At 42.6% G+C, this 19492-nt stretch overlaps 1 protein-coding gene across 1 annotated transcript; it reads left to right on the forward strand.

The window, feature by feature from the left end:
- The first annotated feature begins 149 nt into the window (after positions 1-149).
- ATP12A (ATPase H+/K+ transporting non-gastric alpha2 subunit) lies at positions 150-19492 on the forward strand. Its single transcript, XM_010117721.2, has 23 exons — positions 150-343; positions 2254-2397; positions 3901-3960; positions 4568-4771; positions 5351-5464; positions 5614-5748; positions 6295-6412; positions 6700-6968; positions 7813-8011; positions 8501-8610; positions 9194-9328; positions 9607-9799; positions 10287-10462; positions 11489-11625; positions 12208-12358; positions 14124-14292; positions 14976-15130; positions 15518-15641; positions 15965-16110; positions 16728-16861; positions 17944-18045; positions 18706-18797; positions 18983-19492. The coding sequence occupies exons 1-23, from the start codon at positions 335-337 to the stop codon at positions 19009-19011; spliced, it is 3105 nt and encodes a 1034-aa protein (XP_010116023.1). The 5' UTR covers positions 150-334; the 3' UTR covers positions 19012-19492.

A 19492-nucleotide genomic window follows, 5' to 3' on the forward strand; every position in this document is an offset into this window, starting at 1 on the left:
TACTACAGGTGAAACAGAAGATGGGCTGGACCTGGAAGGGGAGGGGTGGAGTGGCAGCACAAGATGCTGATTTATAAAGCACTAGCAAAGAGTGCTCTTTCTCCGCAGGTTGGGACAACAAACTCGTCCTGCCCGAACGATGCCGAAGTGGAAGCAGGATTCCAGCTAACGTCTGCTCGCCAGCTGAGAGGGAACTACAGCCTCTGCGAGCTTTTGCACTCCAGCAGCCAAAACTGCTCTGAGCTTCTTCATTCTCCAGCTGGGCTTTTGCTCTTCGTACAGAGACCTTGGCTTGGCTGTTTCGTTCCATCCGGAAAGGAATAAACTCACCAGGATGGTAAAGGTGAGTACACTCTTCATGGAATTGTTGTTACTGTCCGTGTGTTTCTTCTTAAGAACATGCTTTTATTTAAGTTTTAACATACAAATGCATACATAAAATATACACGTGTGTGTGTGTATATATGAGCTAAGTGAAAAATTGAACCGATACTGGACACTGTTGGGCATCCAGTGTAATGACTGAAAGCTGCCCTCTACACAGGCATGCACCTCTGATCCTAAAAAGTAAAGAGATCAGACTGGATGGGGAAGAATTTTAGGACTAGCTAGTTTCATACATAATCAACAGTTTCATAAACACTATCGCTTTTGCAAATGCCAGAATCTGAGATTTTCTGAAAATGTACAGGTTAAAGGTTAAATGTAGATCATGCATAGAAGTGAGCAATAGATTTGATTAGCTTCATTAATTTTCTTTATTATTCTCCTCTGTCTGCCAAGTTCTCAGGATAGATAACTGTCTTCTTTCTCTCCTGGTCTCTCTACTTTACGGGGATTTGAAAAGCTGAACAGAATTTTGGATGGGACAGTTAAAGAGAGAAGGCGGAGAAGGAGGAACGTGAAGGAAAAATCCCAATAGATAAACTAGATTGTAATCTTCAGCAACGCAGAAATAATATAATTTGTGGTAACAGACATGTTCTTTATCTGGGATACGTATCACCAAGCAAATTCAAGTGCTTTAGGAAAAGGATTTCAGATTTTTAACTCCCCCAGCTACTCACCAGCTCTCAGCCTTTTCCTGCCTCAAGATACAATGTCAAGAATTCAACATTCCTCTAATTAAAGGGCACCTGAGGATAAGATGCCACTTCTGAGTTCAGAATTGTATTCAGTAATAACATGTTCCAATCCTTTTATTTTCTCGCTGTTTCCATGACTTGAGCTCTCTGGTTTAGCCTGCATGTAATTAAGATACCTACTCTCAACTCCTCAGAGATATTCGCTCACCTGTCCCACTAGCACAGCACACCATCAGGTAAGATCCAGTATGACTCTCACGGAGCTCTGATGGTTAATCTGTAAGGAAGCTTCTGAAATGGGGTCAACCAACAGCACTTCCAAGGCACGCCATGTAGTTTACAAGATAATTAGGATCGGGAACGTTATGATTATAGAAGCTGGTAAATTAGCAACACAGGAAGTTTGCCCTTCAGACTACAGAATTAACTTCAGGTTAGGAAACAGCACCCCCCACCCAAGTTATCAACTAAGAAGAAAAATAAATCACATTGTCAGAGCTTTGGCAGCTTCCCTAGGTTAACAGTTTCCTGTACCTGGCACTAGGACTGGCAAAAATGAGCGAAGAGTTTGCTAGCTCCCTGTCAGTTCTGAGCTCTAGGTGGAACCAGGCGTGTTTCTCCTTGCCTACCAGTACAGTGTTTGCCTCCGTTTCTCGATCGAGTGCAAATATAAACGTGTAAATATTAATTTTACTTAAAAAAGAAAAGTAAATCTTGACATCACATACCTAAAAAGCACCAGGAACAGGCAAGTTCTCAATTAATATTTTTTCCCTCTGCTTTCCTTTAAAAATCTGTTCCTCTTACACTGATCTCTTCCTTGGAGCTGATAAATGACCTAACGGTTTTCACTAGCAATGCTGAGACCCTGGGGCAGTATTCCTACGCTTTGTGTTAGATCAAAAACTACTGGAAGTGCTGCACATCTCTAAAGAAATCACTGTAATTTACATCTGCTGGACACCTGACCATGAATGCTGCAACACACGCTGGGGAGATCTCAGGATAAGACAGGAACTAGCAGTCAGTTGCCAGGAGAAAAAGACAGTCGCAGGTTGTAGCTTGTCTAAAAAAAGTAGAGTATGACTGGTTTGTGGTTAATTTTTACTGCTTCCTTCAAGTCCCAGCAAACATTTCCAACAATGCCAAAATCTTATTTCTTTTACAGAAAAAGTCCGATATTTACTCGGTTGAGATCTATGGGACAAAAGATCTAGAGAAAACAGAGACGGGAGATGAGGAGAAGTACAAAGATTTGAAAGGCAACAAGAGAAAAAAGAAGACTGAAGATCTTAAGAAAGAACTGGAGCTGGTGAGTGTTGCTAAGCTCCCATTACACCTGGCAGAACAGCCTCTACCCACTGTCTGAATGAAGTCTGGTGAAGGGGAGGTAAATGCCAATCATTTTAACAGAATCCACGCTGCACTGACAATCCTAACTCAGGGAAGGATTTGCTTCCTCATGCTCCTGAAGTGTGCCAGAAAAAAAAAAAAGGTGCAAGATTAATACCTATCACGGAAGAATGATTCTGGCTTAATTAAGCCACCAATGGTACAGAACATTATCTCCCCAAAGAAGAGTTATTCCCCAGATGGAATAAGTGTAATCACAGTATTTCCTGGGAACCTGCACAGTCAGCCAGGACAACATTTTGCTCCAGAGATTTCTAGTAGATCTAAAAGCATGCCTCACCTTTAAGCACAGTGGTTTGTTGTTTTTGTTTTTTTTTTTTTTCCCCCCAAACTAACTGCACTGCACTTCAAGGACAGAGCTCTAAGCTCAAAAAACTTGTATTTTACTTCTGACTTGCCACTGACCTGCTGGCTAATCTTAGAAATGTTGCTTCCTCTCTACACGTTTCAGTTTCCCAATTTGAAAATGAAGGTAATTATACCGACCTCTTTTCTGAATTGCTTTGAGAGCAAATCAAGGCAGAGGCAACTTCTGGGCTAGATGGTGTTTCAAAGGTAAGGAAACCCCAGAATGAGCCATCAGTTTGCCCATCATGTTTCCAAGACCTTCCCAGTACCAGCTGAACAATTCCCAGTGTATCTTTTCCTTTGCCATGAGGAGATGTAACATTACTCTCATGTTCCCGCAGAGAAACCAAAGCACAGACAAGTTAATTGACTCATCCAAGTACCAATGAATCACTCTGTGAAAACAATTCCGAGATCTCTCAAATTCTTGGCTTCTAAATCTCAGTTCGGCGCCAGATATAATTAGGTCAACGATACCACAGAGGTGTCACTGCAGGGAAAGGAGAAGAGCTTTGGGATTTCCCTCTCTGACATCCTTTTTAATAAAGATGGTTAGAACCTGCTGCTTCTTTCCACAAGACTGTGACAAATAATTTCACATACCCTACCTTGTCAAACAAGTGCAGAGTGTTGTCACACATATTCTGACACCGCACCCTTTCTTCTATCAACATATTGCCCAGGGTACTGAGCGCTGGAGTCCTCCAGCACGTAAAGAGGAACTAGTTATCTAAAAGAAGCACAGACATTTGTCGCAAACAGTATTAACATGAAAACACCGTTCTGTTCTTGTGACAGATTTGCTGGAGGAGAGACTTATTTACAAAAGTACTCCAAAAATCAAAATAAAATACCATTTTCCAGTAGAAGATATTTTGCTTATCAATATGCAAACTGCATATTGTCTATTCATGAAAGGGGGATGTCATACTAGCAACTGGATCCATGGTCCCAGATCCAGGCAGCTTGAACGTTCTCCAGATCCTGAAATAATAACATTTTTAACAGTCTGACATTCTGCTCACTATCACTTTCTCTTTCTTTTGGAACCCAGGATGACCACAAACTCAGCACTTCCGACCTGGAGGAGAAGTATGGAACGAGTATCACCAAAGTAAGTCCACAGGGCATCAGTAAGAAACTGCCTGAATCGGCTGCCGTACTTTGCCTCTGGCTTACCCAAAGCTTCTCAGAAGCAGTAGGAAAACATTCAAATCAACAAACTCACACACAGATACACGCATGTGGATGTACAACGCAACAGCTCCCAGGAAAGCTTCAACCAGCAAGTCAACGTGCGGCACTGACCTGGATTCAAAGTGGAGTTTCTCTCAAGTCTGATAAAGTCTGAGCTACTGTTTTGAAATCAAAATCCCTGCAGAAAACACAACTGCAAAGTTCGCACTGGGACCTCAGCTTTTCTAAAGTTTTTCTCTGATATTTCAATTTCGTTACAATTCATTTTTCACTGGCAGTGTCTGTAATAATCTACAGCAAGAGAGCGCACTGGAAGTGATTTTATCTTGAAGAAAACACTAGATTTGAGAAACTACACCTGAGTCCCTTTGACATCTGACATTCAAATATCAAAGCATTGCAAAGTGGCCAGAGTAGAGACACAAACAACGTTTAATGAAAAAACGGCACGCAAATTTGTTCTGAGTTGAGGCAAAAACCTGTTTTCTGCGACTCTGTTTTAAACATGTCATTTACTTTTGCAGGGTCTCTCTAGTGCAAGAGCAGCAGAGATTTTGGCTCGGGATGGTCTCAACTCGCTCACTCCTCCCAAAGCCACTCCTGAAATTGTTAAGTTCCTCAAGCAGATGGTGGGAGGGTTTTCCATCCTCTTATGGATAGGAGCTGTCTTCTCCTGGATTTCATCTGGCATTCAGATTGCCCAGGGAGCTGAATCACCCTTTGACAATGTAAGTATTTGAATAACCACAAAGTGAGTATTTGACCCTTTGACAATTTCAATACTACTCCACAGTTACTCAGTAACTACAAGGAGGCCTTTTACTCTTTCAGGACTCTCCCTCTACTACCAAACATTTCTGATAAATGCTCAAATACCTGACATACCGCTTCTCCCTAAGAGCGCCTATCCACAGGTTTTATAACCATTGCCCATAATCAAAATACTTGAGTACTCATAAGAGCAATACTGAAGGCCACACAGGACTCTAGAGTCTTTGACTCCGCTTCCCTTACGAGTTACGCTCTGCTAGGAATATAATTTGTTCAGGTTTGTGTCAGGTTTAGTTTAGAGAAGGCTTTTAGAGAGACGGAAAACTTCCTATTAAAAGCCCTTTTCATACTCAAAAAGCTTGACTTGATCATTAGCAGGGCAAAACTTGAAAGTTCTTTCCTTAAACTGTCTTTTAACCTTACCAATACTTCATTTTAAGAATCTTCTCAAACAATCTAGAACTATTGATTTATTCTGCAGAGGAATTGCTGAACGCTTGTCTTAAATTAACCAGATTCTATCTTTTATTGATTAGCTCTACCTTGGTGTAGTCCTGGCACTGGTTGTCATCCTCACTGGTATCTTTGCTTACTACCAAGAAGCTAAAAGCACAAACATCATGGCCAGCTTCAGTAAAATGATTCCACAGGTGAGAATAACCATTTGAGACAAAAGTCCAAACGACTTTTGGTCACCTCAAAGTGACAAAAGCACAATAAGCCTAACTTGAATTTACCTCTTGGTAGGAGGTTTAGAGAATGGCACAACGCTAATTCTTGTCACACTTCTGTCTTGCAGCAAGCTCTTGTCATCAGAGACGCAGAAAAGAAGGAATTGCCAGCAGACCAGTTGGTGGTTGGAGACATCGTGGAAATAAAGGGTGGAGACAGGATCCCAGCAGACATTCGTCTGATCTTTACTCAGGGTTGTAAGGTAAATAGTATTTTGTAGAGCACGAGGAAAGAGGAAAAACATAGTTTAGAGATTTTTATTACATATAAAGAGTTTCTGCGCACCCAAGATGAATTTCTAGAGCTTTAACTAGACAGAATCTAATTAAATCACCGAGTACAGAAGCTATGTGGTGATGTTGAGCTCATCTAGGACTAAAATCTCCACTCCCTGAACATCAAAAGAAGCCACGAGGTCCACATACCATGTTCCAGCAATGCGCTTTGCCAGGAAAGAGGCAGAAATACCAATACAGTATTAAGAGTTTCCACAGACCTGGAGGCAGATCTTCAAACCGTGTTTCCTTTCAGGCTGCTACGGAAAATCCCACCAACAGAAACACACTGACTGAACTGAATTCCCACAGAAATGGATTCTCTCAGTGACAATGGCAGCTCTTTCAGAGAAAAGGCACGGAGAGACTATGACGTCTCACAGATTATGAAATGTGCTGCCACCTTGCCTTCTGGGCTAGACGTAACTGCATATGACTAACTTTAACACGGGCATGTCTCCATTTCATTAAAGGTGGACAATTCTTCACTCACAGGGGAATCGGAACCACAGTCTCGTTCCTGCGACTTTACCCACGAGAACCCCTTGGAGACCAGGAACATTGCATTCTACTCCACCACCTGTGTGGAAGGTGCGTACAAACAGAGACGAGGGCCTCCAGAAACGGCACCTGTACAGGGTGCTGCATAAAATTGAGTTAGCAATTCTACTTCAAGGAATTCCAGAAAGGTTTAACTGCTCAGAAGAAACTATTGTCCCAGGCACACCAAAATAAAGCCTTAAGCACCAAGCTGGTCATGCTTAGTATCAAGCGGTAAGATGTTTGTTTTAAGGCTGAGAAGGGTCTTCACCAATCACTACTGGATGCAGAAGACAGGAGTAGTCCCTCCTGGAGCTGAGTATTTTATTTCTTTGCAGGCACTGCTACTGGCATCGTAATCAACACTGGGGATCGCACTATCATCGGGCGGATCGCCTCTCTCGCATCTGGAGTGGGAAATGAGAAAACACCCATTGCTATTGAGATAGAACATTTTGTCTACCTGGTGGCAGGAGTGGCCATTTCCATCGGTGTTCTCTTCTTCATCATATCTGTTTCTTTGCGATACATGATCCTAGACTCCATCATCTTTCTCATCGGCATCATTGTGGCAAACGTGCCAGAGGGACTGCTAGCCACAGTAACAGTAAGTCTGTGTTTGAATTCACCGCTGGCCACTGTAGTTCTTCACCTGTTACTGTAATTCATCACTTCTAAGTTCATTACAGTGCCACACTAATGAGTGAAGAACAGATTATCTATTAAGTGACTTGTTTGAGTGGAGTTTGAGATAGGGGTTGAGTTTAAAACGGAAAGGACAAACATGTCATTTGGGAATTCTGGCATAACTGAGCCATGAATCTTAAAACCTTCAGCACAACGATCCCGTTTGAAATAAAGTTCTTCAAGTATCCTTCTCCCTCAGTTGCCAACCAGTAGAATGATGTGACTCGTTTCCCCACAGCCTGTTCCTATTTGAAAGGGAGACTACTGTACCCCTAAAAGTCACACAAAAATCCCCCTTACCAACACCTACAAAGCATCACTGGAATCCCTGGCTGAGAAGCAGCTCACCTGCTAAGTAGTTAGCCCTAAAGTACGTCAAAAACGAACAACCAGCAGTACGGCAAGAATGAAGAGAATCATTTCAGGATTCATTAAATTGGTGATTAGGAGCTCCTCCCTATTGTAGGTTCTTCCATCTAGAACAGCCTCTTAACTGATACAGCATTCTTACTTCTATCAGCGGGCAAGCAGGTTCCTCTCAGCAGCAAAAGCATTTTTGCTAGTTACAGTCAAACCTGTGACTTTACTAATGCTATTAAAAAAAAGAAAAAAAAATACACTGCAGTCAACCAAAAGATAATTTTTTTTTTTAAAAAAGTTCTCTTCCTAACAAAACCCCCACAAAAACACCTAGCAGAACCTCACTGCATCGTCCTCTAACTGTACCTCACTAGCAGCAAGCTGAACTTCTTCACTTCTGCCAGGTGAGCCTGTCGCTGACTGCCAAACGGATGGCGAAGAAGAACTGTTTGGTGAAGAACTTGGAAGCTGTAGAAACACTCGGTTCCACCTCCATCATCTGTTCCGACAAGACCGGGACCCTCACACAGAACAGGATGACTGTTGCCCACCTCTGGTTTGACAATCAGATCTACTCAGCTGACACCAGCGAAGATCAAACAAGTAAATATGGCACTGGGGGATCTGGGAAGAGGGAACTACTTGGATCGAACCCATGGTGTTTCACACCCACTGGCTGTCAAGCTGATGTCAGTGAGACTCTCTTTTCATAGCTAAAATAGACGTGTTTTCCTTCCACATACAAGTGTCTTGTGCAACAGGAAAGTCCATTCTTAGCCATATAGAGATGTGAAAAAAAAGAATTAATATTTGAGCTCCACTCTCAGAAAGTAAGTCTGGAGGAGGTTCTAATCCAGATCCTTTTGCTGACAGTAAACTTAGTAGGGAAATAAACACAAAAATATCATCTAAGCAACCTTGGCAGAACTGCTAAATTATAGATATAATGGTTTGTGTCAAATTAGTTCTCTGAGAACCTCTCAAAAAAGCAATTTTCTTCTGCAAATAATTCAATCCTCGTTTCTAACTTTAGCCTCTACTTCCATCACATAACATGCTAAGGGATGCAATATTTATTTTGTTTCCTCTCAGCCCAGCCTTTTGATCAAAGTTCTCCATCATGGACAGCACTATCAAAAATTGTAACTCTCTGCAACCGGGCAGAATTCAGACCGGGACAGGAGAATCTCCCAATAATGAAGGTACTGCCTACTTTTTAGCAGCTTATTTCTCTTCCGCTGAAAGAACAACGACATAAGTCGTTCCGTTTGGCTTTAGAAACCTCCTTCATTTTACCATAACAATCTTCTAAGTTACTACTTATAGTAAACATGCCTTCATTAACGTATGACTGCTGAAGGCAGAAAATTCTGGTGACTAGGCTACCAGAACAACCCCTGATTTCTGCTGTCTACTCCACCAGTGTCTCACTCACCATCGCTTGATTTCGCGCATCACTTGGCTCACCCATACACGCCCGCTGCTACCCTGGAAATGCATTACAAAGCTTCCAAACAAACCTGAAAGTGCTCACAAATCTCATGCTTTCACAGAATCAAGCACTGATTTAATCTCTTTGATGTCGCTTATTTCTAGCGGCAAGTGCAAAACAGATGTCCCAATTTTTTTTACTGTAATAATTTTCCAGGACAACCTGGATGTGGCAATGTAGATGCATGGATTCATTGCCGCTTAATCATACAACATGTTATAGAAGGCAGCAAGCTCTCCTGATGGAAGCGCGGAAGTACATGTGCTATAAACTGTCTCTTCTTTTGCACACAGAGAGTTGTGGTAGGTGATGCCTCTGAAACAGCTCTGCTGAAATTTGCAGAAGTCATTTTGGGTGACGTAATGAATATTAGAGCACGGAACAAGAAAGTGGCTGAAATCCCTTTCAACTCTACCAACAAATTCCAGGTGTGTTTCGTTTGGGAAAATTATGTCAGAGTGTTTCCAACTTAAACCGTTTCTGTCACTGGGTCTAACGTGACTATTTGTGCCCTCGAGATGTTAATGGGGTAATTCAGTGACAGAGGAAATCTAAGCTACAATAAATGTAGTTCATTCCATTTGATGGAATGTAAGATATCCTCACGGATAAGAAGAAACATCACTTCCATGCAAAGTGATCAAAACTAGAAACAAATGAGGACCACGTATGCTCTTTCAAATAATTCCACATTTGTGGCACACAGCTTTCCATTCACGAGACTGACGATCCCAACGACAAACGCTTTCTGCTGGTGATGAAAGGTGCCCCAGAGAGGATTTTAGAGAGATGTAGCACCATCATGATCAACGGCAAAGAAGAACCACTGGACAGCGAAAAAGCAGAAGCTTTCCAAACTGCATACATGGAGCTGGGGGGCATGGGAGAGAGAGTGCTGGGTGAGTCCAACTAGAGGGACTATCAGAGAATGGTGGGCTAAAATGGGGTTTAAGATTCTGGTACAACCCAGTGTGTCTGGACTTCATCACTCTTGCAGTGGAGGGGAAAAAAGGAAAGCGTACAGCCTCCTACGCCGAGCATTAAAACCACACTGACATGCCATAAGCTCTCTCTGGCAAGGATGCCCTTACTGGTCTATACTGGTGTTGACCTGCCAGACTGAGCAGCCAAAAAACCTCACAATTAATCCACAAAGGAAAACGCTCTTCCCTGCTGGCAGTATCACCAGCTTTGCTGTGTGAAACACTGGTTCTATATAAACCGTGATGTGAAGATGACAATAGTAGGTTAAAAAACCCTCCATAGAAACCTAACGATTACACGCACTGGAGTTTTACGAACAAGAAGAAAGCCTGATGCTATCCAGCAAGCTCTCCTTTCTCTCACTATTTCCTGTACATCACACCAACCTAAGTTTCTTTCCAGGTTTCTGTCACTTGTACCTGCCCGAAGACGAGTTTCCAGACACCTACCCCTTCGACACAGACTCCATGAACTTCCCAACCTCCAACCTGTGCTTTGTTGGGCTCTTATCTATGATTGACCCACCGCGTTCCACGGTGCCAGACGCTGTCTCAAAATGCCGCAGTGCTGGCATCAAGGTAGGGATTTTACAATGAAAAATACTGTAATTCTGCAGAGAGACTCACGATAACAGAACTTAATACCTTCCACCACATTGTCATTAAATATCTTTCTAGGAACAACTACCAAAAATCTAAATGTTTGTTGATACTATTCTACAACTGTAACTTAAAGAAACTACTTGAAGGCCCTGAAAGGCAAAACACTTGAATTGAAGTGGGAATCAGACTATAAGAAGTGCACAGAACCCCAGAATTGGAAATCCAAATTTGGAAAAGCTCAGATACTGTCCCATCAGATCCACTTCTAGAATATAGAAACCACGCCAGCTAGAATTACTTGCTTGTAGACAACGTCAGGTAACAGAAACAGTTCTTGAAAAGGCATTAGGACACAGCTACATCTGTTAGCAACTTTTTTATCACTAATCTCAAAACGGTTCAAGTTGAACCTGAAGCAGTAATTCTCCTAATTTCACTCCCAGGGGACCCACAAGCAAACTTTCAGCTCTAGGCAGAGAGGCAGTCCACCTAAATAAAGGAAAATCAGTATTTGGAATCACTGATCTCAGACGAGATCAATCCCAAGTCCCAGTCCTGATGAAATTTTCTGTAGTCTGAAGACTGATCCGGCAACTTTTCTTCAGGAAAAATGAGAAAAAAAACCTGTGCCTTATCTGTAAGGGCATCTCAGTCACAAGGATCCATTTTAAGATGCAATTTCCTAACGAACTCTCACCATAGAGTATACCTAATATAAATTCTTATATAAAGGCTTCTTTATTCTGCATTATTTTAACCTTGCTGCTTGTGACAATTTCTTCCTTTACAGCCCTGATAAAATAGCACCAGTAACGAGAGGTAGAGACCGACCAGATGTCAATATAGAGCTAATTAAGTAATAGTCATAATCTGTCATCGTTATGTACATAGCAGAGTTTTCCAAGTTCAGACTCTAAACTGCTTCCTGGTCTGCAGCAACAACATTTCGCCTTATCTCCCTCCAGCCTTTGCATATATCATTTGTCACTCGTGCTTCCTCAGGTTATCATGGTCACTGGCGACCATCCCATCACGGCGAAGGCCATTGCCAAGAGCGTAGGCATCATCTCAGCCACCAGCGAGACTGTGGAGGATATCGCTAAGCGCCTCAACGTTCCTGTTGAGCAAGTCAACAGACGGTAAGAGAACAGAGAACAGGGGATACCTATGGGTCCATTAAGCGTCTCACCTCTACCTGTGTGTCTAGGTCAGTGGCTGTCATCTTCACTGGCCCTTGGAAAAAACCTAGCGAACTGCAACTTGCAGCCCATGCTGGACTTTGCTGTCGCTGCCCATTTGACAAAACACACACATCTGAAAAGCAAAATTCACAATCACACGACCTAAGGACCATCAGACCAAATTCCTCTTTCACCCATTAAATGTGAAAAAAATAACGTCATAAGAGAAACATAAAAGCTCTTTAAGACAAAATGTCTTCCTCTTCCACCGTCCCACCCTCTTTAAATTGCATTTTCTGCTGCTGTGTCTGCTCAGGAAGAAGCTTCAATTACTCCCTCAGTATCTAGGTAACTGTAATCCACTCTGGATTTCTACAGTGGCTTTCATTCAACACCTGCTGATTAACAACTGATGCTTCTGAAATTAACTCAATTTGCTGCTTTCCCTTACTAGCAAGCCTCATGCGTTCTATGAGTGCACTATTTTTATCCAAGCCTTTTGATCTGACAATTTACCCAGCCTTCCCGTGGCTCTTACAGAGAAGCTACGGCAGCAGTAGTTAACGGGATGGAGCTGAAGGACATGAGCTTGGAGCAGCTGGATGAAATCCTGTGCAACCACTCAGAGATAGTCTTTGCCCGGACGTCGCCTCAGCAGAAACTGGTTATAGTTGAAGGCTGCCAAAGACAGGTGAGTAAGAGCTGTAAAAGGTCATACACAGATATGGCTACGGGGCACTCATGAGACAGGAGGTTTCCACAGAAATCATCCCCGAGATGAGAGGGTGGGAGCCAATTTCCAATGCTCCCTAAGCTCTGTTTATACTCTTTTCACTGTGCAAGAACATTATCTAACAGATTGCCACGGACGCTGTCTGGACAGAATCCAAGCTACTCAAATTCCTGGTACAGACTCTGAACTCCGATCGACAAAATGAGCTTTGCCTAAGTTTGATTGGCTTGGAGCTGTACCGAGGGTCTGTCTTTCGCGTGTAATTCCGAGAAACTCTGGCTATGCTGCACATCATGCCTCCTGGGTGGAGACTGTGCCCTTTTTGGGAAGGAGCCTTCCTTCAGGAATTCTCCAAACCCAGATAAAAGCATCATGTTACCACATCCTCTCATCTTATCTCTTGTGGCCATTTAGATCCACGCACTTCCCACCCACAGGAATGTTTAGAAGCGAAACGGGGTACGAATCCCACAAAATGCCACAGCATGAGTTATCTAGGACTGAGCCTTACCTATGTTACTTTCAAAGACTAGAAAACAACCCATAGAAAGCAGGATTTCAAGAGGGTTTGTCCCATCCATGGGCGACAGTATGTACAGGAGCGTGGAGGACAGCCAGCAGAAGAGGCAGAAGGGAAGGAAACGACAATGTACAGAGCTCTGGAAAAGATGCAATTGTCATCAAAAGGTGATATGATGTTTTCCAAGTAGACGCTGCGAATCGAAAGCCGCATTACTGCTGCACCTGAACTTTGCAGGGAAGGAGATGTGGCACGAGACATTATTTTATTTTTATTTTTCCAATGAGCAGTATCAGCCCTTTACGTTTAAGTCTGAACTGCTGTCAGGAAAGAAAAAAAAAAAGGAAAACTTTTTCCATTTAATCTTTTTTATTTTCTTTTTGAATGGCCTTTGGCAGACAGGGGGTAAATGTGTTCTGCACTGCTTGGACACCCACACTTCTGGCAGATTGGCCCTTCAAAGGATGAAGAGGAACACCCTCCCCCCACAACGCCAACCAGCCAGCCTACATGCTATGTTTAGTACTTAGAGCTTATAAGCCCTTCTGTACACGACATTATTTATAGGTAGCGACACTCTGCTAAATCCCCACAGGGACAGGACATTCAGCATTTGTATTAATCAGTTTGTCAGGCTTTTTCCCACTCGGAATGCTCTGCATTGCTATCAAGCCAGCAACTTCTGCATCAACTAGAAGAGGACCTTTAGCTGGTTTCACTGGAAGATAACAAAGAAGCTGACTCGAATAATCAGAGTTTTGCATCTTTTGGATTACTAGTGCAATTCTAGCACAGACTGACAATTACATACAGATAGATGTTGAAATTTTTCAGCCCCCTCACAGAAAGAAGTGATCACATTAACTGCATTTTAAGTACATCTAATTCAGATGTCTACTTTAGGATGTAACAAATCACATCCCTGAGTTTCCCATTTCTCTCTACTACGAAGGGAGTCTAGATGACAAACTCAGATACAGACATCTATCACACGAAAGCCTCAGTTTATTAATCCTACCTGACATCTTTCTGATCACTGGCTATGTTTTAAGTGGGTGGGAAGAGGATTCGGAACTCCATATCAGCAGCACCTGTCTTCTAGAGGTTTAAAGACAGGGAGTGTGCCGGGAGCAGACTGTCCTTATGGGAAGCGAGCACCATCTCCTCAAAAACCCCACGTGTGGATCCTTTTGTGTATTCCAGGGAGCAGTTGTTGCCGTGACAGGAGATGGAGTCAATGACTCCCCTGCTCTCAAAAAAGCGGATATTGGAATTGCTATGGGTATTGCTGGCTCTGATGCAGCTAAAAATGCAGCTGACATGGTACTGCTGGATGATAACTTTGCTTCGATTGTCACGGGAGTGGAGGAAGGTAAAAATAATGTTGCTATCCAATTTCTTAGCTGAAATCTGCTGACAGGCACACAGCACTGGCGGATCCTCCTGATCCTTTCCTCTTAGGCTCACCCTCCTCCTTTTTTTCTTTCTGGATTTGGAAATGGGATTTTGATATTTGGAAAAACTTGGAATTAATTCTATTTATAGACACATGACAAACAGATAATAAAGAAATCATCCCCCTCTCTCATACATCGCATCGGTCTGCTATCACTGCTTGTTCAAGCTCCAGAGAAAAGCACTTCCCATCTTGTTCTTACGCAGCTCTGAGCCTCACAAAGATATCAATTGTTTTTGCTACGTTTTCACTCCATTACTTGCTCACACATCACCTTCACTGTGCTCCAGCTATGACAGCAACACATACTCCACTATTCTTTCACTGTGAAGAGCTTGTGGTTTCCATTACAGCATACTGTAGAACGGGACTTTTTCCTCGATCTTTCTCATTCAAAGAGATTTTTTAATTTTCACTTTGATTTTCAGAAGACTTGAAGGGAAGGTAGGTTAGTAGTTTAAAAAAAAAAAACAAATACATGAGGAAATGTGAGGAAAGTAGCAGTAAATGTTTTAACTTCATTTAGTTAAAAATTGAACTTTTTCCTGGAAAACACCGTTAACAATCAGCTTTTACAGAAGTGTTTCCTCTTCTTCCAGGCCGCCTGATCTTTGACAACCTCAAGAAAACAATTGCCTACACCCTGACTAAGAATATTGCTGAGCTCTGTCCCTTTCTCATCTACATTATTGCCAGCATCCCAATGCCCATCGGCACTATCACCATCCTGTTCATTGACCTGGGCACAGACATTGTAAGTTGGTGTCTTTTCAGTTATTTTCTGCCGGACTATCAGGACAAGTGAGAGGGGCTGGGTGCAAAGGGACATGCGGAGGGATGGAAGATTTAGTTGCCTTACCCTGAGGTTGAATAACAAGCTAGCGAAACAGTAGAGGGCTAGATTAAAAGCAGCCAGGTATAGAGAAAGAAGAGTGGGGAAAACACCCTGCAGAGGGGGAGCGGAAATAAAAGAATTCTGACCCAAGCAAAACTCAGCAGTGTGCAAAATAAAAGTGTGTTTCAATCAAGAGATAGTACAGATTGCTGCAGTGTCAACAGAACCACTTGAGCACTGAAACTTTTCTGGTAAGCATCTGAGAAGCAGCAAACCAAGCCTCCTGATGGTTTGTTTCTCTTGCAGATCCCCTCTGTCGCATTAGCCTATGAAAAAGCTGAAAGCGATATTATGAACAGGAGACCTCGTAACAAAAAGACAGACAGGCTGGTGAACGAGCAGCTCGCTGTATACTCCTACCTGCAGATCGGTAGGTTGGCCTGTTCCCTGAAACACTGTCTTATATCAACAAACCAAGATGGAGTCAAGTTGATTAGTTCTTTAGAAAAGGAGGAGTTGAAACTCAGCTTCTTCCTCTGTCCTCATAGACAAACTTACTAACTTCCTTCTGTTGCTCATTATTCAACAACACAACAGAGGTCAAGAACCTTAAAGCACCAAGAGCTCTAACGCTACCTTTAGACCCACGGCAGGTTTCATGCCATAGGAGACAGATCAACACTGGTATCCAGCACATTCCCCAACGCTCCTAAATTTTGCTTCTTCCTCATTTCTACCTCTTTGCTTTTCCAGGTATCATGCAGTCGGTGGGAGCCTTTGTGACCTATTTTACCGTGTATGCTGAACAAGGTTTCCTCCCTTCCACGCTGCTTGGCGTGCGAGTCAACTGGGAAAGCAATGCCATTAACGACTTTGAGGATTCATATGGACAGGAATGGGTAAAGAAGCCTGCAAATATCCTTGCATTGCCTCTCGCTCAACAGTTTCTTAAACATTTTACGCTCTCCTCCAAAACAAAGGACTAGGGAAAGAGAGATTTAAATGCAATTAGTTTTTGTCTAATGGTCCCTCAGGATAGACTCTTCAGAGCTTCCTGCCACCTAGCTCTTTCACTCAGATTCCATTCTTTCTTTCGTTCTACAATTTCCCTTCTTCTGATTCAAAGTTTCCGGAGATGCTCCTTCCCTGGACTTTATGTTTAGACTCATCATATTCTCTCGGCCCTGCTTCTGAACAGCACTACTGTAAAGTATTTTGCAGACTCCCCCTCCACTTTTCACTCCCCCTCACTTGTTCTGCAGAAATCACAAGGCACAAAAGCCGTTAATAAATCAATATAAATACCTCCTCACACCAGAAGCTCGTGCTTCAGCCTCATGACTCACCCACAGTAACTAGCAGACTAGAACAACCGGCCAAAATCTGATCATCACGTATCTAAATCGGGAATAACTCTGCACTTACACCTCAGTAATGAAAATCCTACTATCAAGGTTTGCAGTCATTTGCACAAGATATGAGCGCACTGCTATTTGATTTCTCCTCCGCTTTGCAGACTAAATACCAGAGGAGGTACCTGCAGTGGACGGGCTACACTGCCTTTTTCGTCAGCATCACAATCCAGCAAGTCGCTGATTTGATCATCAGGAAAACACGAAGAAATTCCATCTTCCAGCAGGGCCTCTTCAGGTAAGTTTTACATGTTCTTTATTGTAGAATCACAGCATGGTTTGGGTTGGAAGGGATACGTAAAGCCCACCCAGTCCAACCCCCCTGCCAGGAGCAGGGACATCTCCAACCAGATCAGGTTGCTCAGAGCCCCGGCCAACCTGGCCTGGAATGTTTCCAGGGATGGGGCATCCACTGCCTCTCTGGGCAACCTGGGCCAGTGTTTTATCATCCTCAGTGTAAAAAATTTCTTCCTTTACCTAACACATGGCAGGATAAGTTAGCCTAGTGCTAATTTTAGAAGGTTAGCTCAGCGATTGAGGCCCCTCACACTCAGTCTTTGAACAAAGACTAAATCTGACTTCAAGTAATCACAAATCTCAGACAAACATTTTATTGCATCTTCCCTCACCCCTTTTTTACTTCATGATACGAGTTTTCTTTAAGAAAGACATTGTACTGGTTACTCTGAAAATGCATCAGCTTAAAACTAACCCCTCCATTCATTAAAATGTTTACTACAAAAAAAAAAAAAAAAAAGGGAGTTTCCTCTACAGATTATTTTCTTAAGTTCTTTACGTAGTTATCAATTTGTCTGAGATAACCTTAGCTTCTGAGGAGATACCAGCTGGTCAAACTTCCTAAGAAAGTACTATGGAAGCCAGGGAGTTAAAAATATCTGTCGGGATGGAGGCCACACGTAAAAGCTGGCATTTAGTCAGTGTATTTCTGATAGAAAGCAAAGTGTTTTCCTGCCTTTATCTGCAGGTACAGAGCCTACACCTATGTCTATTTCCTTCTTACATTTATATCTGAGTTACAACGTGCACTTTCACAGTGCAACCAGAAGACATGACAAACGCATGCTGCAAGACTGCCTAAGGCTTGCTTTAATCTAGGTAGGTCAGGAAGGCGACCAGGACAGACACGGGCATACACGGCTTCAGACAGTGCTACCGAGCCTGCCGCTCGCCTCATGCTACCGCGTCTGCGGGGCTCACACCTGATGCAGATCATTCAAGGTGGCGACCAGAGCATCACGGCCTCAGGTCTTCATGCGCGGACAGAGGCATGTAACCCTTCCTCTTTGGTTTTTTTCGTAGGAACAAAGTCATCTGGGTGGGTATATTTTCCCAGATAGGAATTGCTCTGATTCTTACCTATGGTCTTGGACATGTTACAGCCCTGAACTTCACACCGCTGAGGTGAGTTTTGATGCTAGCGTACTTCCCCTTGCCCTCCACGTATAAACAAACATGGACTTACCATTCTGCCAGAAACAGCAAATGGGAGCAGGACACCCACGCAGCACAATTCAAGGATAAATATTTGAGAAAATTCATTATGAAGAACAGAGTGGAAAACTTCTTGACCAAAAAGGGCACTATTTTCATAGCTTCCACAAAAAAAAAACAAAAAAAACCACTGCTTTTTCTACTAGATTTCATACCGAGGATCCAGAAGCCTACTTGCGTAGAACAAATATTTTAATATGTTTTCCAGGATCCACCATATTTTGGTGAGATTAGGTACCATTTTACGGAATTTTATGCAAGTAACTTTTATTTTGAATAGGTCACTGTCAGAAACGTTCCATTTTTCTGCCATCTTCAGACACTATATTGCCACTAGGCAACATTTCCTTCTGAACAGTATACCAAATAAATTAATTCAGTAACTACTTAAGATTAGGAAGTCTACATGCAAATCATCTTATTTCTAACCATTTAGGAGCTTAAATTAAGACCAAAAAAAAGAGCCCCAAAGGCCAGATTCTCTTTTAGTGACATCAAATAGCATAAACAGAGACCGCAGAAATTCAGTGGAGGAGTTTGATGGCTCTGAATGTGAACCTCTTCTCCCAGGTTTCAGTACTGGTTTGTGGCTGTACCATTTGCCATCTTGATATGGGTCTACGATGAAGTCCGTAAGCTGCTTATCAGGAGATACCCAGGAAGTAAGTAGATTTTTCTAGTTCAGTATTGTAATATAAGCTGTCCTCTCCTACCCTTTCACTCATACCTTACCTGCCGCTGATGGGTGGACTGCTTAAAAATGGACCATTTGTTCCCAGGGATGACTTTTCCTTTCTGAGGAAAAAATAACTGATTTTGTTTTCCCTCCTTCCTTCTCCTACTGCAGGCTGGTGGGACAAGAACATGTACTACTGAAACAGTCCTTATCACTGGTCATCTTCCTTCTCGAGGAGAGCTTCTTCCCCACCTGCCACAGCCTCTGCTGCTTTAACGTCCTGTCTGTGCAATATCAAGCATGGCTTCGCCTCATGAAGAGGTGAAGAAATTTCATGGATTTCATGAAGAAATTAAGGACTTTAGAGGTTGATAAATTACCTCCCACTGTACTGTAAAGCTGACACTGGTCTAGAAATTGAAATGCTACCTGTTTTTGTAACAAGCACGATTTTCCCTCATTCAAAAACGAACTTGGAGAGCACTCTGAGAGGAAAACGTATATAAAGGGGAAAAAAAAAGACAGAAAATCTATATAATCTAAGGCATTAATTTGCACTAAAGGTGGTGTTTGCTGATTTTCTTTTTTTTGGTGGAACTGAATTCCAAGCCAGTGCATAGATAGATCTACATTACCTTACCAAGGGTAAAAATGCTGTATAGAAATAATTTGATAATAAAA

This window comes from Chlamydotis macqueenii, chromosome 24 (assembly GCF_036417535.1).
Source record: "Chlamydotis macqueenii isolate bChlMac1 chromosome 24, bChlMac1.mat, whole genome shotgun sequence".
Taxonomy (NCBI): domain Eukaryota; kingdom Metazoa; phylum Chordata; class Aves; order Otidiformes; family Otididae; genus Chlamydotis; species Chlamydotis macqueenii.

Bases quoted from the DNA above. Each gene is read 5' to 3' on its own strand.
- ATP12A (XM_010117721.2), top strand. The intron at 5,465-5,613 runs GTGAGAATAACC...TCTGTCTTGCAG, and splicing joins TCAGTAAAATGATTCCACAG to CAAGCTCTTGTCATCAGAGA. The intron at 11,626-12,207 runs GTAAGAGAACAG...TGGCTCTTACAG, and splicing joins GTTGAGCAAGTCAACAGACG to AGAAGCTACGGCAGCAGTAG.